This window comes from Castor canadensis, chromosome 5 (assembly GCF_047511655.1).
Source record: "Castor canadensis chromosome 5, mCasCan1.hap1v2, whole genome shotgun sequence".
Lineage (NCBI taxonomy): Eukaryota > Metazoa > Chordata > Mammalia > Rodentia > Castoridae > Castor > Castor canadensis.
The window spans coordinates 155,129,080-155,152,875 of NC_133390.1; the positions used below are offsets into that span (position 1 = coordinate 155,129,080).

General features: G+C 52.1%; 1 protein-coding gene across 2 annotated transcripts in view; it reads left to right on the plus strand.

Annotated features, from left to right (window-relative positions):
- Window positions 1-23,796, plus strand: part of Angpt4 (angiopoietin 4) — a 39,774-nt gene that overhangs the window by 11,747 nt on the left and 4,231 nt on the right. For both annotated transcript variants that reach the window (XR_012448209.1, XM_074074491.1), the window contains exons 2-8: window positions 6,864-7,019; window positions 8,228-8,349; window positions 10,841-11,079; window positions 14,320-14,435; window positions 16,711-16,812; window positions 18,191-18,357; window positions 23,143-23,273. Coding sequence is in view for 1 of the 2 variants with exons in the window: in XM_074074491.1 (XP_073930592.1) it covers window positions 6,864-7,019; window positions 8,228-8,349; window positions 10,841-11,079; window positions 14,320-14,435; window positions 16,711-16,812; window positions 18,191-18,357; window positions 23,143-23,273 (1,033 nt within the window). In the remaining variant the exon portion in view is untranslated. The remainder of the gene's footprint in view (window positions 1-6,863; window positions 7,020-8,227; window positions 8,350-10,840; window positions 11,080-14,319; window positions 14,436-16,710; window positions 16,813-18,190; window positions 18,358-23,142; window positions 23,274-23,796) is intronic.

The following is a 23,796-nucleotide window of genomic DNA, read 5'->3' on the forward strand; positions in this document are numbered from 1 at the left end:
ACAGCTCTGGTTCCTATGGCCACCTCTACAGACCTCAGGGTCCTCCTCCAAACCCAGAGTGAAAACAGAACCCTCCCAGGGGCGCTTGTGAGCAAGGGTCAGAGTCACAGCAAGTCCACCTGCAGGACTCATCCCAGAGGCTGCCTTGCAGGAATGCTAAGTGACAAGTGTACAAGGACAGTCACAGCAGCGGGGTGAAATCTAACTCACTGCCGATGCCTGGCCTCGGCCTCTGGCCTCCTGGCTTCCTGGTCCTCTTGGTGGCCTGCAAGGAGCAGAGCCCCAGGTTGGAGTAGGGAGTGGGGGAAAACTTGTTGTTCACATCTTTCCTTTTGGTTCCTTGGAGTTTGGAACACAGTGTTTATGTCATTCAGAGAAGGCAAAATTACTACAAGAGGCACTTACTGGATGGAACACACACAGCTATGGAAGCTCCAACCTTGCCCATATTCTGGGTCTGGACCAGACCTGCCATTAGCTCCTAAATGCAGCTTCTGCCCTGCCACTTTCTTGGGTCAGGCCTCAGTTTCCCACCTGTGAGATGGAGGGGTTGGGGGCTGAGTGCAGTTCCTCCTGAGCTCGAAGGCTTGCTTTCCTGGAAGGAACTGGCTCACTAAGTGCCATGGGGCTCTGGCAGACTTCTGAGCAGAGGGTGTTACGATCTGACCTAGGGTTACCAGGACTATGTGCAGCATGGCCTGGCTTTTTAAAAATTAAGTGCATAACCAGGTATGGTGGTACATGCCTTTAATCACTGCACTTGGCAGGCCGAGGCCAGAGGATGGAGAGGGAGAGTTCAAGGCCAGCTTGGGCTACATAGTGAGACTCTGCTTCAAAACACAAAAACAAAAAATAAATAAATAAAAATTAAGAAATTGGGATTGGAGGATGAAACTCAGTGGTAGAGCCCTTGCCTAGTTTGTAGACCCTGGGTTCCATCCCCAGCCCTGCAAAATAATAAGAATACAAAAATACACAAAGGAAACAAACTGCTTTAAGATACAGATGTTAAAATACTTTTAAAAACAGATTTCTGATCAGTCAAATTTTGCATCTTTATTTATTCATTAACTAACTAGGTCTAGTTTTTTTTTTTTTCATTTATTCCCTGAATCCTATTTGCAGATTCCTTGGGGGTCCAGGGATATCTGGTGTATATACTATTTGTTCAATATGTGACTCCTATCTGTATAGATTCTCATTGTATTTTTAAAATCCAGACAATTTTGAAATATATAATGTAGCGAGAAGACACCATCGCCTTCTTCCCTTTGCTCCCTGCTGCTGTGCAGCTAATTACAGGGTCAACAGTGTAGCCTCCTCGGCCTTTATCTGCACACATACAACACGTCATCTGTGTGTCCTTTCACACCGGTGGGTCCCCTGATGGGTGACACTGTGCAGCACACTGTGTTCACTCAGCATGTGTCTGGGGCATCTTTCAGATCAGCCCCTGATGAAGCCCAGCCTGCTTCTGTTCCCTGCTGTGTGGTCACCCGGGGCCCAGGCAAATCAAGATTTGTCTCATGTTGGCTATGAAACCACAACCAGGCTCTCTTCACGGGCCAGCCGACAACCCCGGCGGTAGGAGCTCTGATTACTACTGTTTCAGGGAAGAGGCCAAGCAGTTAAAGGCACCTGCCCAAGGTTGCCCAGTCCGTAAGCAGATATCTGCCACTCAACCCCAGCCTACTGACCCAAGGCGCTGTTCTCTCTGTGTTGGTTTTATCTGCAGTGCACGGATGCTTTTTCCAACCATGAGCCATATGCATTGTTTTCCCTGAAAAAGACATGCAGAGCTGTTGATCTTGATCTTCAAACACCAGGCTCACCCCTACCCACCTCAGGGCTTTTGCATTAGCTGCTTCCTCACTTGGGATGCCCCCCTCCTGACTCCCACAGCTCACCCCCGTCTCACCCTCTCAGCTCAGATGGCCCTCTCTCCTGAGGCTTTCCCTGCTGCTCTGGCTTAACTTGCCCTCGCTCTGCTCGTTCCCCTGGCTTGGTTTCTTCAGAGTGTGCGTCACTACTGCAATTTAACTCACTGTTTTTTGGAAGAGCCCTGGAATCAGGAAACTTGCCAGTGGTGTTCATTCCTGATTTGCTAGGACCCAGTACAGAGGCAGCCCTTAGTAGGTGCTCATGGAATTAACTCCTAAATTAATACATGGATGAAACTGGGGGTGAAGGGGTCGGTTTGCAGAAACGACTTTAATATTGTAATACATATTTATATACGGGGCAGGCACAGACTCTTGTGCTGGCAGGTTTGTTTTTATTGAGGCATAACCCACACACAGTACAATTATCCCTTTTCTTTTTTGGAGAGAGGAAGTGGTACTGGGATTTGAACTCTAGGCATTGGGCAGGCCCTGTACTACTTGAGCCACCCTTCTAGCCCTTTTTGCTTTACTTCTTTTTTGAATAAGGTCTCACTTTTATATCTGGGCCAGCCTGGAACAAAATTTTCCTGTTTGTGCTTCCCCAAGTAGCTGGGATGTCAGGCATGAACCACTGTGCCCATCCATTGGGTAAGAGGGGAGTCTCACAAACTTTTTGCCTGGGCTGGCCTCGAACCTCATTTCTCCAGGTCTCTACTTCCTGAGTAGCCAGGATTACAGGCGTGAGCCTCTGGGCCCGGCTCAATTAGTTCTTTTCCCGTACAGTTCTATGAGTTTTGACAAATGCATAGCTATGTAACCACCATCACAACCGTGATACAGGACACTGTCAACACCCTCCAAAAGTTCCATGTTTCTTTGCAGCCATTCACACCCCAGGTCTCTGTCCCTGGCAATCCCGGATTCTGACTTTCCCAGAAAGTCATCTGGAAGGAATCCCGCAGCGTGCAGCCCTCCCGGGCTGGCATACTTCACTCCACACAATCTGTGTGAGGTTCACCCATGTTGTGGCTTGATAGGAGACTCATTCTTTTCATTGCTGAACTCTGCCTACTGCGTGGTTGTACCACAGTTGTTTATCCATGTGCCAGTTAAAGTCCACGTGATACAAGTAACGCAGGTGAGAGACAGACCCAAGCAGGCCTCCCCACTCTGAACAGCTCATCCACAGATACGCATGTGCCATCTATCTGGAGCCCCTCCCTTTCCCTTCCCTGCCTGTCAAAACTCCTGCCCCTTCCTTTGTGGTCCTTTCCAAAGGCCCTCTGTCCAGCAGAGGGCAGGGTTTACTGTCCCCATACCACAGATTTGTAAAGTGAGACTCAGAGACATGTAGCATCTCTGTTAAGGCCCACAACCAGACTGTAGCAGAGTCTGAACTTGAACCCAGAGCCAAGGGGAGTGGGTTGTGGCCCAGGGGCCAAAACTGTACAGGTTGCTGGGGGACCAGGCCCCCATTCCCTAGCTCAGGACTGAGAATTTGCCAGAATGAGGGTGATGGAGAAGGGGCAGGTCCAATCCTGAACTGGGTTCTCCATTGGAACCCTTCCCCTGCCCTGAGCCCTGCACCAGGCCCAGCCCCCATCACCCAGGCCAATGCTGGTCTCCAAAGCCCCAGCCTGGCTGAACCAGTCCATCTGGTCCAGATTATCCATTCCATGGCCCATGCTGGGGGGCAGGCATGGCAAATTGGGTGATGGGATCCAGCTGTGGGTAGCCTTTGCCCTGCCCAGCCACTTGTAGCCACAGGACAAGTGGGGGAACAAGGGTGGATACTCAGCTCCAGTTACTTGAGATGACCCCAACTCTGCAGACCTGGTGGGCGGTGACCCTGGGCAGGTCTTCTGGGTCTCTGAGAGGCTTGGGAGCCATGCCTGGGAAGGTCTTAACTCTGGAGTGAAGTTGCTGCTTGATGCCAGGAGCAGAAGCTCAGGCCTGGGAGTCTGTATTTTAATCCATGTTCCAGGAGCTTCCTGGTGCTCAGCACAGTCTGAGGCAGCCTCAGCGCAGCTTGGCTTGCCCTGCCCACTGTTCAGCCCAGCCAGCCACAGGGATCCCTTGGGAGCAGAGTTGGGGGGGTGGGGGTCACAGGAGGCAGCCTGGGGAGACGAGGGAGTAAATGAGCAGATTACAAATATACACTGGGACTTCAGTGGGCAGACCTCACTAGTGAGTAGAGGGTATATGGGTTGAGAAAGAGAAGTCAAGGTTAAGGTCTGGGTTTGGGGCTGTTGACCGAGATGGGAAAGACTGGGAGAACTGGGTGGGCGCCGAGAAGTCAGGTTGGTGCTGAAGCTTTGTTCTTGAGATGCCAGCTGGAAACCTGGCTGAGAGGGAGCCGGTGACCGTGGCAAGGGCACCTTAGGCACACAAGGGGATGGCTGGAAGTCTAAGAAAGGGTTTTAGTACCTGTGCGAGGCCTGGATATTTCTGGGAATTTGAAGCCTATGGATTCTGTCTCAGAAACGCAAAATAAAGGCATAAGAACACCCAGTAATACTGAAATTATAATCAAAATATTGAAAACTGAATCTGTAATTGAGTCATAGCATTATCCAGTGGACATTTGATAAAGTCTATAATTCTAAAGTCATGATAAAAAAAATATTGCAAGATCCTGCTCACAACCATGTTGAATATGAAAACATTTGTGACTTTTATTGGCCGTGAAGTCACAGAGCCTCCTGGGACCACTCTGGTTTGTGGCCTAAGCTCATAATGGAAGGAAATGCCAATTTTTAATTACAGGTCACAGATAGAAAATGTCATTTTCTTTTTTTACTCACTCAAATTCTTGGGGCCCCTGAAGTATCTTCACAGGCCCTGTGGTTCCCCTATTGAGGGCTCCTGACCTAGAGAGAGGAGGTACAGAAAGGCCAGGGCCTAGGACTGGCCCACAAGGGCCCCCCCACTTAATAGGAACCCGAGCAGGTAGGTATCAGAGAAGGGTGAGTGGAGGAGAAGGAGAAGAAGCATCCAGAAGTGCATTCAGGGCCATGCTGGTGATGGATCAAGGAAGATAGGGTGCTTTTTCAGTGCCGTAGCAATTTAACTCACCATGTCAAGGTGAGCTAAAGATCCTAGGGGCTTCCTGGAGGTGGGAGACATGTTCCAGGTGGGGGATGTTTACAGAAGGATTCAGCTCATGGGCCATTGTTTTTCATCATCTTTTTTTGTATGTGAGAAGAGCACCATAATTATAGGTGAATTTTGTAAGGGCAGGTGATTGTGGAGGTAAGAAAATGGAGACAACTTGTTCAAGTTGCTTTGTGCTGAGAGGATCAAAGAAATCATGGAGGCAGCCGGATGGAGGCCATGAGGCAGTGTGTATGAATCAGTGGAAACAGGAAGGGGCGGGGGGCAAAGGCCTGAGCAGCTCTGAAGCACTGTTTCCTCTGTTCTCTGTGCCCTGCCATCTCTAGCCAAGGACTCTCACACTTGAGCAAGCTGGACTGTGCGATTCAGCTGGAGACTTGTCACAGCACAGATAGCAAGTGTGCCCCTCTCCTGGCCCCTGAGCTCCCAACTCAGGAAGTCCAGGTGGGCCTGCAAGTGAGCTCCTCAGGGATGCCCAGCCCAGGGTCCCACTGAGGAAAACACTGCTTCAGTCAGTCAATGCCAGCCCTGCCCATGCACAAACCTCTGGGTTTGACAATGAGATGTGCTCCTCCCAAGGTGCTGGTGGTGGGATGGGGCAGGCAACTGAAATGGAAGAGAGGAGAGATGAAGGAGGAAAGGCCAGAGCCTGCCCGCCCCCAGTCAAGATCACCACCCCTCCCTGGGGAGCCCAGTCTTCCAGGGTTGAACTGTCTGGTTGGACCTCCTGGAAGCCTGGGTGAGAGGGTAAGAGGCAGAGACAGGCAAGGGGAGGTGGCCAGAGGCCAGAGAGTGTGCAGAATGGTGGGCGGAGGGCTTGGGCTCTCTGCCTGCAGGCACAGAGCCTAAGAACGCGCTGTTCACCTTTGCAACTTGATCCTGGCTGTGTGTGAGACCAGTCCCTCCAGCTCTTGGGAAAGCACAGCCCTATGAAAAAGGAATATTTGTACGTGAGGTTCCAGAGCCCTGGGAGACTGGGGGTCCAGCCTTGTTTGGCAGCCAGAGGCAGCCAGAAGACAGAGAGTTCAGCTTGGCAAATGGACCTACAAACTTGTACAAGAAAGATGTGTGCCCAACCCCTGCTGACAGGCTCACCCCTAGGAAGCTGGGGAAAGGGCACGAGATTGGGGGGCTCCTCTCTGACCCTTGCTGCAGCCTCTTTTCCATCAACTCATTGAACACATATTTATTGAGCACCCACTGTATACTGAGTACTGTGCTGGATGTGGAGATAAAGAACTGAGCAAGGCCAAGACCCTAGCTTCATGACGCAGACATTCTACAGGGCACAACAGACAATAGACAGATACGTAGTGTAAAGTCAGGGAGTGATAAGTGTACGAAGAGACCTGAAATGACATGAGGGAGTGAGCCATGGGGATGGGGGTTTGGGGAAAGGGCTCTGGAAGGAACACAGAAGAAACAGCATGTGCAAAGGCCCTGAGGTGGGTGTATGCTCACCGTGTTGGGGGGATGTCATAGAAGCATTATCTCTGCAGTAGAGGGAGGGATATAGGGAGGTTAGGAGACTGAGAAAGAGTAGTACTGGGAGGCCCAGCCATGGAGGACCCTGCAGTTGGGGGAGAACTTTAGCTTTTCCTCTGAGTAAGATGGGAACCCTGGGTGGTATTGAGCAGAGGAAGGCAGTGGCTTCGTTGTGATCCCTCTGGCTGTGCCAAGTGGAGGATGGATTATGTATGGGACAAGGGAAGAGGCAGAGAGACCAGGTAAGGGGTAAGGCTGACCTGACCTGGCACATTCTGAGCCTCCCCTGGCAGCTCTGTGCCTTTCCATGGAGACACGAGGGAGGGACAGGAGATTTTCCTAGCCCTTACCCGGTGACCCCAGCCCACCATTTCCTCGCAGCTGGAGCAGTACATCCAGATGAACTTGAGGTCAGAGCTGACACAAGCTCAGCAGTACGTAGTCCAGAACCAGACGGCCACCGTGCTGGACCTGGGCAGCAACCTCCTGAACCAGACCACAGCGCAGACCCGCAGGCTAACGGACGTGGAGGCCCAGGTAAGATGGGTGAGTGGGAGGCCAGGCTGGCTCACAGCCCAGACCATATTGCCTTGGCCTCTGTCCCTGAGGGAGGTCAAGGCCTCTTTGGGGCCTCTAGCCCCTAGCCTCCCCTCCCTGAGGACCCCATCCCGTAACTATCTCCCTCCAGGCTACAAGACTTGGGCTTTCTACCTATGTAAGTGCTGTGCTTGGCACAGGGGGAGGGGAGTGATAAGCCCCCACATAGTGGGCAGAGTTTTCATGTACTAGGAGAAGAGGGGATTGGGGGAGCAGAGTAGCAGAGAGGAGGGAACAGGGACTGAACAAATGAATGACAGATAAGCACGTGTTTGGTAAACTGCTGTGTAGCAGGCACCATTTGAGATCCAATCCAGTTTATGGCAGTAAACAAAATGGGCATCCCCTCCCTCCAGCTTACTAAGAAAGCCAACAGAATAAACAGCACATGTCTATTACATGGTGACCGTGTGAACGAGGAAATAGCACAGCAGAGAGAGCAGGAGGGGCTGTGCTGGGCATGATGGACAGACGTGGGTGCTGCAGTCCAGACAACAAGGCTGTGAAGAACACTAGCACCAGGTTACCGAGGAGAGCCAACAAGACAGGGAAAACAGCAAGTGCAAAGGCCCTGAGGAGAGGGCAGGCTGGCAGCTCCAGGAGCATGGAGGAGACCAGAGTGTTGAAGTGACAGAGAGTGGCAGACAAGGGGCCAGAGAGGTGATGGAGCTAGGCTGAGTCGTGGGTCCTGGTAGGTCATGGTGGGATGGGCTTTCCACAGGATGGTATTGAGCCTCAAGCTGATGGGTAGGGAATAGGGGCTCTAGGGGGAGGCCAGTGCAGGACACTGGGTAAAAGACAACAGAGGCTGGGTTCAGAGTAGGGCCATGGAGGGAAGGGAAGTGGTTAGGAACCATTTGGAAAGTGAGGCTGGCAGCACTTGCAGATGGATTAGGTGTAGGGGTAAAGGATGCTTCTCCTGGGGCCCAAGCAACAGGAGAACTGGCACTGTCAAGTTCAGTGATGGGGGAGTGCAAATTAGGAGGCAGATCATAAGCAGAGGAAGGGCCTGTGAGTGAGTGGTGACTGAATGGTCACAGGAATTAATGGCTTGGAGGGTGGCAATGGGTCAGCAAGTTTCAGGAGTGGCAGCTGGTTAGGGCTCCTGCAGGGCTCTCATAGCCCCAACTCTCTGCTTACTGGGACAGGTCCTAAACCAGACATCACACATGGAAATCCAGATGCTGCAGACGTCACTGTCCACCAACAAGCTGGAGAAGCAGCTGCTGCTGCAGGGCGACGAGCTGCACCGACTGCAGGGCCGTAACAGGTGAGTGCTGGCACCTGGTCCTGGCCAGGACAGGGTGGGGCTCAGACTCCAATGTGGACCCCAGAGCCAGGTCTGGAGCTAAGGCTAGGGCCAGGGCTAGAAGCTGGATTTGGGCCAGTGTCTAGAATGGAATTGGGGCCTGGATGAGGACAGGGATGAGGGGCCATTTGTGGGGCTAGGTCTAGGGATAAAGCTGACGAGCCAGGGCTGAGTAAATACTGAAACCAGGCTTGGAGTTCACACAATCTAGGGGTTGGGGCATGGCAGGCACAGGGCCTGGCTCCTTGGTGGGGACAGAGAACAGGGATTTTCCTGAGACTCGGGGCACTTTGATTCTCCTCTTTTCTTCTTTCTTTCTTTCTTTCTTTTGCCTTTGCAGTGTTGGGGGTCAAACCCAGGTCTTGCATATGCCAGGCAAGCCTTCTACCACTCAGCTACATTCCCGGCACTTGGTTTTTGAGACAGGGTCTTGATATACAACTCAGACTGGCCTAGAACTTGCCATCTTCCTGCAAGCACTGGGATTACAGCCGTGCACCACAATGCCTGACTCTCTCCCCTTCTTTATCTTATCATTTTCAATTGCTTTATTGAGGTAGAATTCACACACCCTCCACCCTGTCCACTGAGGTTGGCTTTAGTTATTTGCAAATAAATAAACCTGCCCTATATACTTGCTTCCCTTCCCCCAAGAAGCCAGGTGCCATTTCTTGGCCACACTATCAGACCTGTGTTGTATGTAAATGTGCACCAAGCCACCTTTCCAATTACAGAGCAAAAATAGTCATGGTGTGTAGATAAGGCAGAGAAATCTCACATCCAAGGCAGATTTGTATCTCGGTTTCAAGCTGAGTGGAGAAAAACACTGAACCAGCCACAGGTGTGTGACAGGGCGAGATGAGAATGTTTTCACGTGCTGGCTTGGCCAGAAGCCCAAAGGCCGTCCACTGCCCCTGACTTGGTGCAGTGAATGATGGTTCTTCTTCTTCCCGTACCCCAAGGTATCTTGGTAGCAAGGACTGAGAGACTTTCAGTCACTCTGAATTGCTGTCAGGTGTCAAGATTACAGCTGGAATGAGTCATCAACAAGCTCTTGACCACGAAGACAGCGAGAATTCCAAGACTTGAGTGTGCCCGAATTCTCCCTCTTCCTGCATTATAATTTGGAGCCTGGGGAAAATTCCTTGTGCCTGGCTGGACTCATTTCCTCATCAGGAGGATGAGTCTGCTCAACTGGACATAGAGTAAAATAAAATCCACCCCCCCAGGGGCCCACTGGAGCCAGAGGTGCCCCTGTTCTACATTCTTGTGTGTCCTTCCAGGTATTCAGCCAACAAGTATTTTTTAGCTCTTCCTGTACCTGGCACTATTACAGACACACGTGACACAATGACAAACAAGAGACAAAATCCCTGTCCTCTAAGCCAATGTGCTCTGGCCTGACAGCCCACATTCTCATTCTTAGGAATATCCAACATGTGCATAACGCCCTTCTTAAACCCTTTTGAAGCCCAATGTAGCATACCACTCTTCTACACCTCATTTTTTTTTCCTGGTTCTCTAGGAAATGGTTCCAAGATGACATGCATGCCCGATCTTGTCTCCACCTTCCCAATGTTCTGAAGTATTTATTTCCTCATTCCCCAGTCACTGGGCACTAAGGTTGTTTCCAGTCTTTTCCTAATATCTCATCTCACAGATGGGAGGGAATCTGTAAGACAAAATGCCAATGGAGAAGAGCTGGGAAAAAAATGCCTCTTTTGGTTTTTAGCCCAAAATAATAAGAGACCCACATAAAATAAAAGCAGTAGAGTGCTTGATCCCCATCACGGCACAGAAAGAAAGAGAGGAAGAAAGTCAAAGCCAGTCCTGTCCCCGTCCCCATGCTCTGCAGAAGTCATAGTGTGGTGATGATGTTCCTTCTTCCATCTCTGTGCTTTTCTCGTTCTCAATCCCCAGCACCTCTCTAGTTCCCATGAATCCCTTTTCTCCTTCTCTTTTATCTTTTGCACAGAGACAGTGACTTGCCCAAGGCCTGGGCATCTTTCCAACTCCGCCTCCTTCCTCTGTGTGGCTGCAAAACACTCCCAGGGGCGGCAGAATGGAACAGACTTGTCCGGTCCTGGCTGTTGGACATCTAGGCTGTTTCTCTTCTCTCATTTGCAATCAGGGTCCTTCTGTCTGCACTGCCACCCTGACCCCAGGTATTTTTGCCCATACTCCCTGAAGGATATCTCCAGAGAGCAGTCTCTGGCATCTTCCGGCTGATCATCATGGCTACCTGGTTGCTGGTGTACTACTGGACCCCAGTCATGTTACTCCAGGGCCTCCCCTCCTTCCTCCATGCCTACAGTGGGCACTGCCAGGCTGTGAGTCTAACCAGATGCTCCTCTCTCTGAGCCTCCACAAGGCCACACCAAGGTCCCGGATGCTGTGTGCAGGCATGCCCGCTGGGCTAGGGAGAGTCACGCCTGTGTGTCCCACCCCACAGCGCTCTGGAGACGCGGCTGCAGGTCCTGGAGACACAGCAGCAGAAGGAGCTGGCCAGCCTCCGAGACCAGAAGGAGCGGCTGAGGAGCATGCTGGGCCGCCAAAATGAGGCCCTCGCCAGCCTGCAGCGCAGCCTCCATGCATTGGGCAGCAACTCCAGCCTCCTGCAGCACCACCAGCATCAGCTGGTGAAGTTCGTGCAGAACCTGGTGCAAGCAGTGGCCCAGGGCCAGGGGCCAGGTGAGCCAGTGGGGTGCGCCTGGGCAGGGTAGGAGGGCGGGAGAGGCGGAAGAGACCCTGCTTACCCTCCTGGGTCACTCTGGGGCTGGGCCAAAAGGCCCCACCCTCTGGGACCATCTGTAAAATAGAAACAACAGTCCTGAAAGAAGCCAATCCCAACTCCACCCCAACTCCATGGGTGACCTGGGATATGCCTCGCACTTGTGGCCTGTTTCCCCTTCTGTCCAGTGAAGGTGAGGATAACAGAAAGGTCACCAACAGGCCAGATTGACAAGTGTGGGTTCCAGGGCACACCCTAAAGCCCCGCTTGCTTGAGTTGCCCAATCCCTCCCTGGGCCTCAGTTTCCCCATAGACTGGGGAGTTTGGACACAACACACTCCAAGGACTTCTCTCCTCCTACTGCCCCCATCCCTGAACCCACAGGGCAGCACAAAAGGGAGGCAGCACTGGCTTGCAGTGAGAGAGGAGAACCAGGCCTGGGCTTGTGCCTCAGCACACTGGTTCCCAGCAGGGCTAGCACGGGTGACCAGGGCGATGCCAGGCCCAGCTTGGGCACACATTTGAGCCTCCACTATGTGGTACGGGGGGACCGCAGTGCACAGCATAGCCCTGTCTCTGGGGGTCTCAGAGAAAGAAGGAAATAATGCTTCTTCACTGAGCGTCTCCTTTCTGCTAGCAGTGTTTCTGAAGCTTCCACCACAGCAGGCCTAAGGGGCTGTGCGGAGGAGCCTGAGTCCAGGAGGAGCACAGGAGGGATTTAGACAGGAGGAGGCTCCCTTTAGGAAGCCCAGACCTGGGCCCTGGAGTGCAGAATGGCTTGGAGAGAGAGGCCAAGGAGGAGGCTCTCCTGAAGTAAGCCATCCTTGGGGAGGCTGGCGTGCCTTTAAGGGCAAGGAATCGAGAGACAGAGATAGGGTTCCAGGCACCACAGCCGATAGGGATGTGGAGCAGATGATCCCTCTGTAGTTCCACCCTAAGTCCACAGCCCAAGGAAACCACAGGCAGGAGAGGTGGGCGCCTTCCAAACCGTAAGATGTGGAGGGACCAGAGCCCGTTACGGGCTTGTGCATAGCCCTGGCAACAAGGCTGCCTGAATGAATCCCATGTGTGCATTTCTCGTAGCTCAGCCCAAGGCCCAGAGCCTGGGTGACGCCTTTTCCTGAGGCTACCACTCACCAGTCTCCAGCTGGGGACCAGTGTCTGCTCCCTAGACTGGTGGGAGGTTGTGTCAGGTCCCTCACCTTGGGCACCACTTGCCCCACTGTCATCAGGGAAGGACACCAAGGAGTTGCTTTTGCCCTCTGTCTAGATGGAGAAACAGGAAGAGGGGATCCAGCATCTGGCAAAGGGCCGGACGGAGGCAGGGCACAGAAACCAGGTATCAGTGAAGCCTGGCAGGAAGGGAGTATGGCCCCTCTGCGTAGCTTTGTCCTGGGCAGGTGGAGGGAGGAAGAGGAAAGTATCCTATGCGTCAGGCACCAGGAGTCTGGTTCAGAGGTCAGAAGGACAGACACAGGTAGATAGGACCTTGGCTGTGTAACAGCAGTGTCCATCAGCTGTCTGTTTGCCCAGCTTGACCTGGGTTTAGGGATGGAGACCGAGGAGAGGCATAGTAGAAGGGCACTGGCTTGGCAGTTGGATGGATCAGAGTTTAAGCCCCAGCTCCTTCGCTTACCTGCACTGGGGCTTTGCATAAATCCTTTAACTTGTCAGAACCTTCATTTTCCTCACCTACAAAAGGCACAGAGAATGGATGAGGCCATGCACACAAAGGCTTTCAGCACAGTGCCTAGAGCCAAAATAGGGCAAAACTGGCACAAATTACCAACCAGAAGTCCCGGGAGCCCAGGCTGGGGTCAGACTATGATGTAGAGACTCACCTGTCAATCCTGGCACCTCAGAAACACAATACAATAGTGGTGAGTACTTCACTCTTGTTGTTACTGCCATTTTTGTTGACTAAGGAAACTGTCAGTGGACAGAGCCTTGGAAGGGGTGACTGGAAACCCCCTGCTGGCTCCAAGCTCTGCCTTGTCTTGCCGAGCATAAAGCCTATCCCACCTGGTCATTAGGCCAGCACCTTCCCAATGGATCATGGACAGCTGGGGGCTGCTGACAGGTGGGCAGTAGAGACCCTTACCCAGGAAATGTCAGCCACAGCATAGGGTTGATTTGGGGCCATGGTCACTTCGTTTCTTTCAGAAATATCCCCTAGATCTGGAATCTGGGAGCCACAGTCCAGGTATGAGTCCAAAACAGGAAGTCCCGCCCCCTGGCAGTCTCCTGATTTCTCACTGGTTGTTGATACCCATCCATCTGGAAATTACCCCATCTCAGGGTGTCTGCCTGAGCAGAGATTGGGTTCTGGTGGGACCACAGCCCAAACCTAATTGGATCCTGCTGAGAGAGAGAGAGAGAGAGAGAGAGAGAGAGAGAGAGGAGAGAGAGGCGAGAGAGAGGAGAGAGAGAGAGAGAGAGGAGAGAGAGACGTTCATATGTCAACAGACACTTTGTCCAGGCCAGACTTGAGGGGCCCATCGGGCTACGGGGGGTTCTCCTGATATCAGAAACAGAGAAACAGTCCAGAGGGAATAAACATGGGCCCTTGATAGCTAGTGGTCAGCTCTCCCAGGGAGGGAGGGTGGGGGGCCTCTGCCTGGGGCTGCAGGGTAATCTCAGGTCCCCACCCAAGGAAGCTCCAAGAAGAGAAAGCTCTGCCCACCTGGCTGGGGGCCCTTGAGCCAACCCCGTCACCCTGAGGGCTTCAGTTGCCTGGTCTGGGAGATGGGACAGACCTCATTGGAGATGCAGTGAGTCTCCTCCCTCCAGCCCACTCCACTCTGGCTGGAGTGCTCTTTCTCTGCACAGCAGTCTGCTGGCCCTGCCGAAACTCAGCCTCCTCTTTGTCCTCTTCCTCCCCTGCCCTCTCTGTGCTAGCCGTGCCCTACCCTCCAACAGCAGAACTCTCAGTTTGTGGCCATTTCTGCCCTCCATCTGTCCACTGCACACACCAAGACCATCCCACCTAGGGGGCATCACATATTCTGTTCCCTCTGCCTGGAAGGCCCTCCCCTTCTCCACCTGGGCAACCCCTGCAATTGTTCAGCCCCAGGTCTGCTTTGTCTCCCTGTCTCTACAGCTCCCCACCCACGGCCTGCATGGAGCGGGCAGGCATGCCCACCTGGTCCCTCCCATCTCCTGGCTCACCTTCAGCTGACGTCTGCTTTGTCCCATTGCAGCCTCCATGATGACAGCCGAGCAGGTGTTCCAGGACTGTGCAGAGATCCAGCGCTCCGGGGCCAATGTCAGCGGCGTCTACACCATCCATGTGGCCAATATGACCCAGCCCAAGAAGGTTAGGGGCTCCCAGAACTGAAGCTGTCAGAGGTGCCCAGCTAAGGGTTTCCCAGATAGATCCACTGACAGCACCAGGCTGTGTCCACCACCTGAGATGCCAGTGGAGGGGAGATGCCCTGCCTCCCAGACCCCCAGCCAGGCAGGGAAGTTCCCAAAGCTGGAGGCACATCCATTGCCACATCTTCTCCAGATGCTCCTAGTTGGAATAGAAAGAAATAGTTCTGTGTTGGTAGAGGGCCATGCTAGCTGGTATCGCAGACAGCCCCCAAACTCCAGGGGTTATCTTTGCATGAGCAGTTTATTTCTAAGTTACATACAGTTTGATTGAGGTCAGGATGAGGCTCTTCTCCACGTGGGAATTAGCAACTGGGGTGATGGACAGTGGTGGACCATTGCCCTCGGTCAGTGGCTCCCTGTTGCTCTGAGCTGGACAGTCCAGACATGAGGCAAACGGCAGGAGGGAGGTTTGGGGCAGGCCCAGAGGGAAGGCTGTGAGGACATCCAGCTGGGCATCCCACTTCAAATTCCCTTTGCAGTTTCCTTTCTCTCCTTCTGAGTGTGCCAGGAAGAGTGGCACCTTTTCCCTCACACACCTGCCAACTCCCCTTCTAAAAAAAGAGATCAATCCTGGGACCCTGGGTTGGCAACATTTTCTGGCTAGAATTTCATGTTATTTTTTCATTCTATTTAGCTTTACAATCATCCGGACAAAGGTGAAGGTTGCTAGTTTTTCATGTATGGTGTGGGTAGGATTTCCTTTTCAAATGCATTTAATCTGTGTATTTAAGTATTTTTTTAAAGGATGCCATTTTAAAGTAAAATGAAAACACTCAGCCATGGTGAGATGTGGGCAGGTGTGAATGGCTGGGATTTGGGAACAGTGGTGCAGAGGCAAGAGACCCAGGCTCAGACCTCAGCTTTAATATTGCCTTGCTTTTCTCTCTCCAAGCCTAAGTTTTCCTCTGTGTATTCTCTCTTACCCTCACTAAAAGGTACCCTGCATTCTCCCTCAGTGGGCACTTTCCATCTCAGAGTCCCTGTTCCTGTCATGCCCTCTCTTGGAAATGCCATTCCACTTGTCTCTACCTGGCAGACACATCTTCATTCGATGCTTTGTTCTGAAACCACTTCCTCCAGGAAGCCTTCCAGGGCTGCCCAGTGATTCCTTCCTGGAGCTCCCCAAATATTCACAAGCAAAAGTCTGCCTGCCCTAGCATAGCCTCCTCCAGACCAAACCAGCCCTAAGGGATGACTTATCTCTGATTCATCAGTGATTCATCCAGGGCCAGACACCAAGTCTGTATTTATTGAACATTGAACATGTACTGAACTGGCTAATAAAATAACATATGAACAAAAGTTAGGCTGAAAGTAAGCTCTTTGAGAGAAAGGATTTTTTTTTTATCCTATCCGTATCAGCATCTCCAGTGCCTGGAACAGAACTTAACACATAGTTGGTGCTCAGAAAACATCTGCCCACTGACTCACAGCACCACTGGCGTTTTCTGAGTCTACACTGTGGATAAGCACTTTATGCTTGTCATGTTTTAAATACACACAACCACAGGCTTGTGTGTTGAATGTGTGGTCCCCAGCCGGTGGCACTATTTTGGGAGGTGGTGGGTACTTTGGGAGGTGGGGCCTGGCTGGAGGAAGGAGGTCACTGGAGGGGGTGAGTGTGCCTTTGAAGGTTATACCTGGAGCCCAGCCTATTTCCCCCTCTCTGCTTCCTCCCCCACCACAAGCTTCTGCCACCATGTTCTGGGACCAGATGACAATGGACTGAACCCTCTGAAACCACAAGCCAGAATAAACCCTCTTCCCTCAAGTTTACGTCAGATGTTTTGTCGCAGCAACACAAAAAGTCTGACATTTCATCTTTAGAGCAGCATGGCAATGAAACAAATGAATCCCTCAGTGTGTGCCAGGCTGTGCTCTAAACATTTTATGACTCGTCTTGTTTCATTCTCACAATAATGCCAGTTTGCAGAGCAGAAACTGAGGCACAAAGAGTTGAGGTATGAACACCCCCACTTTACAAATGAAGAGAAGACCTTGAGAGGCCACCACTTCTGTCACCTTAGAAAATGATGGTAGTGGATGGGGGATTTGAACTTGGATCTTCCTGCTGACTTGACCTCCAGGTTCACCTGTTACTGGGGGGTGGGGGAGGGCAGGGGAGGAGCTAACAGCCAAGTCATGTTTGGGCTGGCCTAGACCTGGCTTCTGACTGCCTCTGAGGGACTCCTGCTCAGCCGTCCCCTCTCCCCCAGGTGTTCTGTGACATGGAGGCCAATGGAGGTGGGTGGACCCTCATCCAGCGCCGTGAGAACGGCAGTGTGAATTTCCAGCGGAACTGGAAGGATTACAAAGAGGTAAGGCTGCTGCCCCAGGGAGGCTGGCACAGGCTGGGGACAGGTAGGGGACAGGTTCACCCTCCCCCCTTCTCACCTAAAACCGAAGACCGTCACACAGATCTGCCCTGTGCACACTCACTTTCCAGGACACCATCTCCGAAATTGAAGCCTCTTTTAGACATTTCTGACATATGTCCTGGAAAGGAAAATTGAGTTGGTTTTTGGTTTAATTTTTTTGTTTTAATTACTTTAAAAATGTTAAAGAATGCAAAGGAACAAACAGAAAACTCTCCTCCACCTATGTCCAACAACACTGCAGAAATGAATTTGCCTTTTTATACATTTAGGGCCATATCTACAGGACAAATTCTTTCGTGTGGACTTTTGGCTCAAAGACCAAGTGTATTTTACAAGATGAGGAATAGCGCCCAATTGTTTTCCAATTTTTTAATTAAATTTTGAGTAAAAGATTTTGGCAAGAGTCTTAAAAGTTCTTAAGGCTTTTGAGAGTAAAAGAAACAAGAAAGGGATTTTCTTATTTCCCACAAGGAAGTACAGCAATGCTGCCCTGCGTGTCTGCTCGTTCATTTGGTAAATTCTTAAAAATCAGTACCAAATTAAGTTATCAAATCAATTGAGTTTTAAGCAGTCATTAAAATGACAAAGAGAAATAGGGCGCTCAGATCAGGCATGCACAAAAGAGGGCAAAGTGACCCTAGGCTGACCAATGCCACAGTGGAACTGAAATGAGGAGTGGGGCTTAGGTGCGCCCCTGTCCTTGGTGCTGAACTGCTCTGCCAAGAGCATTCGTTTCTTGTCACCAGGGACAATGGTGACAAGACACTCCCAGGGCTCTCAGCTTTATGTTTCTATGTTGCTGAAGTTTTTCAATGGCTGCCCTGGTGCTGTACAGTTTGCCCTACTGTGCACCAACCAGCTCATTAAATTCTTTACTTTTTGATCGAGGTTTACCATCCATGGTCAGTGCACAGATATGAGGTGTGAAGCCAGTGGATTTTCACATGTGTTCACCAAGCACTCCTGAGGCCCCCCTCCCCCCGTGCCCCGTCACAGCCAGTACATTTCCAAAGGTAGTCGCTATTCTGATTTCTGTAGTCACAGGTTAGTTTTGCCTGTTCGTGAACTTTGGAGAAATGTGTTTTCAATTACTCTTAATGAGCTTTTACATTTACAAATGTCTTGGTCTTTTTCCTCTTAGAGGTGGAGACTCCACCCCCCCCCCCCCCCGCCCACACTGTGCTTGTGAACTTGACCATTCAGCACCGTGGTTTTGGAAAAGTGGCGTGGAGCCTGCCTGGCCCAGCCCAGCCCCTCGTCCAGGAACTTAGCCTTCCTCCTGGGCATGCAGCCAGCCACATTGCCTCCCTCCCTGTAGGGCTTCGGTGACCCGGCTGGAGAGCACTGGCTGGGCAATGAGGTGATGCACCAGCTGACCAGCAGGGCGGCCTACTCTCTGCGTGTGGAGCTGAAAGACTGGGAAGGCCACGAGGCCTACGCCCAGTATGAGCGTTTCCATCTGGGCAGCGAGGGGCAGCTGTACAGGTGGGCGTGGGGCCCAGGCCTGTGGGTGGGCTGGGGTCCCCAGCTAGTGGTTGCAGACTCTGCACCAAGGGTCAGTCCCTGGGCGTCTCCTGTTCCTACCATCTGTCCCCCATTTGGGTGGTTGGTTAGCACTCAGCACATACCGGCCAGTGGGTGGGGTGGAGAGAATGTCACTGATGCCGCCATCCCTAGGGCAGGAAGGGGCCTTCCAAGGTCAATCACCCCAAGTCAGGCCCTATGGAGGCCCAGAAAGGAGGGGGGGTGACTTGCCCAGTCTGGCCTACACCCTGAGGCCATGTAGGAAGGTGTCTGGGCTGGGAGGCAGGAGGCCTGGGCCCTTTTTGTCCCTGCCACAGCTCTCTTGGTGAACTTGGGCACATCCAGGTCACATTTCTCTGGGTCTCTGTTTCTTAGGCATAGGTCTAAGGCTTTTGTCAGATCCTCAAGGTCCCACCCTTTCCTCAGTCTGGTTCTTGGCATACTTAGGAAAATGAGTGAGCCTTTGTTGAGTACCTACTGTGTTCCAGGCATCTCATTTAATTCTCCCCTCAACTCTCTGATGTAGGAATTACTGCTCCTGCTTTAGCAATGTGGAAACTGAATTTAAGTCCCTTGCCCAAAGTGACAAGTTAGGTAGAGTCTAGATTTGAACTCAGGCCTCCTTGCTGCCAAAACTAACCATATCTCCATACCAATGTCATCTCTCTGAGAAACTCACTGATCTTGAGGACAAACTGGGTCCTAGCTGTCTTTGAAACGGGACAGAACGGACTCACAGGCACAGGGCTGCAAAGAGTCACGTGGCAAGTGGCTCTTCACGTGATGCCAGAGTTCCCCACTTACAACCCTCTAGCAATACGGAGGTCGTTCCCTCCTGCGGAATCTTGGAATGCATCTGTCCTCCTGAACTTTCGGCCTTGTGCCATGTCTGGGGACTTCTCCATGGCATGTCCCCATGCTCCCTCCCTATGAGATGCTCTTCTTCCTGCAGCTAGGTGGTTCTGATGTCCCTCTGTATGAGGCTCTGACAGCGCCCCTCCTTGAGGTGTGACTTACAGAGCTAGGCAAAGCATCCCCTGTACCTGGACTAAACAGGGCTGTGCAGTGCCTCCCTACACACTCCTCACAGCTGACCAGTGGTAGCCACACACCCTGCCAGCTGGCCACTGAAGAAAAGGCCTAACTCCCTTCTCCCTTCTCTATGTCTCCCTCCCTCTCTCTCTCTCTCTCTCTCTCTCTCTCTCTGGGCTACTCTGAGCAAATTCCTCCACCTTCTCATCTGTAAAATGAGTGCCCTACCTCATTCCAAGGGGCAGGTGTGAACGATACCGAAGGCATTAGCTCGGTGCCTGGTGCACATGAATGTTCAGCAGATAGCGTTCCTACCACTATCCCTGAGGCAGCCCCCTTCACTCCCCTGGTCTGCCTGCTGTCTGTGAGCCAGAACCAGGCTGCCTGGTCCCTGTGGTTTTCCCCCCACCTCCCCCAGTGCCTGGTTCAGGGTGAATGCATAAGAGGATGTAGAGGGAGCCTTCCATACACAGAGCAATTAAGTCTCTGTTCCTAAACCCAGTTCTTGGGCAGAACATCTTTGGCTCTAAGTCTAAGCCCTGCCATTTGCCTTGGAGGAGAAATACCTGGAGAAGAAGCTTCTCTTTGCACAAAGGAGTGAGGGCCTGGGAGCCATCTGCCTGGGTCTGAATTCTGACTTCACTTACTAGCTTCCCAGCCTTCTCTGTGCCTCAGTTTCCCCACTGGAAAATGTGGGGAAATGTAGGTAAGGCACCTAGCATATGGTATGTGTTAAGTAAACACCAGGGATAAAAAGGATAAAGGATACATACAAAAGCAGAAATAGCACATTTTGGCCTCTCTCTCTCTCTGTCTCCCTCTCCATATATATTTTTATGTCCACCAGACAAAGTATGCATATGTGTTAAACTTGGAACCTCCTTAATTCCAGCACTCTGGAGATAGGCAGGAGGATCATGAGTTCAAGGCTGCTTGGGTCACACAGTAAATCTCGGTCAGCTTGATCTACATAGCAAGACCCTGTCTTAAAAAAAAAAAAAATCAAACCCTCTTGCCATGCTGTGTGTGTGACTTGGGTGCTCTCCCTCTGGCTTTGCATCTTAGCCAAGGAGAGCTCCCTGCACATAGCTCCATTGCTATGCCCAGGCCTCAAGGACCACGCTTACTTGACCCTCTCTGGGCCCTGAATACTTGCCCTGTGCCAGGCATGCGCTGGCCATCTGGGAAGGACTCAAACCTGCCCTCCTTCCTGCAGTTACTCATATAGTAGTGTGTGGGAAGGGGACCTTGAGATGCTGTGCACTCAGGGAGGCCTTCAAGAGGAGGGGAGGCCTCAAGAGTAGTGGATGATTGTGCTTCAGACAGAGAGTGGAGAGGAAGGGCACCCCAAGCAACAGGAAGGTTCAGGAAAAAGGCAGAGTTGGCATCCAACTGGTCGTATGTGCCCCAAACCTGAGTAAGTCTCTCACAGGGACAGCCGGGGCACAGAGTGTCTGCTTATGCAGAAAAAGTCTAGGACACTGGTGTTAGGGATCTTGGAAATCACAGGGGGCCTGGAAACTGCCAGAGAAGGGTCAGGGAAAACAGACAGCAGATGCTTGCCCTGGGTCCCACCTCCAGGGTCAACCACTGCTGGGGTGGAAGGGATCCCCACAAGAAAGCTCAGAGGCCACGCCACATGGGCATTTGGCAGCTGGGGAGAGGCCATATTGGTGGGAGGACCCTTATTGGTCAGATGCAGTAGTAGGGACCTTCAGGAGCCCAGTCAGGGTGCATGCAAAAGCTCACAGAGGAAATGGCTACAGGGTGAGGGAAGGTGGAGACCAGATGCAGGCACAGATACCTGGCACACATCTCCCAGAGGTGCCTACACACCAGACCTAAGTACAAGTGCCAGAAACACAGAGATACACAAGTACATGCACAAACACACATGCACTATAGAAGGGGTCCCACACCGCGGGGGTACACACTTGGGCCTACAGAACACACACATGCAAATGCCAAGCTATGCAAATGAGCTCACATACACACAAATATGCATGCAAATGTGCTTTGCAAAACCCTTCACGGGTAAGCACACACAAAACCCCAAGCACAAAGGCAGATTACAGAGCACACACTTAGGCCCACAGCAGACATTCCAGCATGAACTTGACACCAACACACACACACATGCACATCTGCCACAACTACAGCCATGCAGACTCACACACAGGTCCACAGACACATAAGAACCATAGCTCATGTGTTTCACCTGGGATCTGCAAGAGACTCGAGTGTTTGGGTTTCCTTGGGCATGAGCCAGAAGCATGCCTAACATGCATCAAACAGAGAATCAAGTGAGGAGTTTCCAGTTCATGAGGTGGAGGTCCCCAGAGGACACAGATTCCCATTCTGGCTCCCAGGAGGGAGAGGGTGACATCACTGAATCCTTAATGCCACAGGAAAATCCAGAACCCTATGAGTGGGTTGGCATCCTGTGTGTCTCTGCCCCAGGGAGCTTCCAGCCAGACAGGCCTCTGCAAGGGGGTAGGCGGTGCCAGTTTTCAAGCCAGGGTGGCAGGTCTGAGAGCACAATTAGGGCTCCCTAGCTGGTTACAGTCATCTGGACCTGGAGGGCTGTGCCCCTGCCTCACTGATACCCTTGAGTAGAGGTGTGGAGACTGAGTCAGCCACATACACAGGCCCCACACGTCTGTAGGCCCTCCAAGGGCATCTCCCAGGCCCTATCTTGGAGGCCAGCACTTCCTTAGACTGCCCTGCTCCCATTCTTAATTGCTCCCAAAACAGTTCCTGATGTAGCTACCTTTGAAGATGTCCCTACACAAGGTCCCCACACTCTCCCCGGCCAGGCTGACCTTGCAAGGGCCAAACAATAACCTGCCCTGAATGTGCTGAGCACTCACCACACTCCTGCACCACTCTGACATCACTCAGTCACCCAGTGAATGAGGTCACATTAATGTCACTGCTGTTCTCATTGGAACAGATAAAGAAACTGAGGCTCAGAGGTCATGCAACCAAGGGGCTGTACTGGAATTTAATTCAGATTCTGCCCACACACACATACTCCACTCATGCCATCTTCATTGTGCAGGCTTGGATGCTCCTAGTAGGGCCACAGGGTCCAGCAAATAAATAGAAGCCTACCCTCCCCCCGTTGGCTGCAAAGGTCACGTCACAGGGCTGGGACTGCACTGGGCATAGATCCATGTTGCTGGCATGATCAAGGGAGGCTTCCTGGAGGAGGAGGGCCTGGAGGATCTGAATGGGGCCGAGGGTTCAGGATGATTGGGGGGCACGTGTAGGCCCCCCAGTCAGGCCACACCCAGCCAGAATCTGGCTCTGACACTTTCTGGTTCTGAGACCACACGCGGGTTCCTTTGACTCTGGGATTCCCATTTCCTCATGTATAAAATGGTGTCATGAGGCTTAAATGAGGTAAGTTAATTCACATAAAACACTTTGAACAATGCCTGGCACATAGTAGGTGCTTGAAAAATGTTAGCCTCGTTGTGAGCATTCTTGCTCCTGCCCAAGACCCAGGTTCAGTGAGATGAAGCCCAGCACACAGTAGGCACTTTGTCCTGGGAGACAGCAGGCAAGGAGGACATTCAGGAAGGAAAGTGTCCTGGGGCCCCTGTATCCCTGAACAACTGGAGGGGACACCTAACCTGGGAGGCCCTTCCTCAACACAGCCCCAGCCTGACTCTGGCCCCTCTCCCATCCCCACCTCTTGGTGGTCTCCAGGCTTTCTCTGAGTGGTTACAGCGGCTCAGCTGGGCGTCAGACCAGCCTGGCCCTGCAGGACACCAACTTCAGCACCAGTGATGCAGACAATGACAACTGCTTCTGCAAGTGTGCCCAGATGATGTCTGGAGGTGAGTGTACATAGCTGGGCTCCACCATACCTCTCTCCAACAGATCCCTTCTTGGTCACACCTCCTCCTAGGGGACCCCGCCAGGTTTTCTCTGAGCCATACTAGAAGAAGGTGGGCTCTGTCAGTTCCCTGTCAGCCCCAATGCCAGGCCCGAGGACTGCCCACTTCCCAGGCCAACTAGGAGCAGAAGCAGGGAAACCAGGGGGAGGCAGAGGAGAGCTCCTCACAACCTCTGCATCAGTCATGCTCCTTGTCAGGAACAGAGGTCAGACAGTTGAGACAGGAAGGAGAGAGACACAGTGAGAGAGACAGAGATAGGGGAAATCACAAAGACAGGGACAGAGGAAAGCAGAGAGAGACACTGAGACTGACAGAGTCATAGGGCCGTGGAGACAGACAGATCTACAGGGACAGAGAAGTCAGAGGGAGAGATGAAAAGAGAAGAGCAGCCGAGGGTAAAGCTGGAAGATGAAGATGGACACACCATGTGAGTGACAGACGAGAGAGAGAGAGAGAGAGAGAG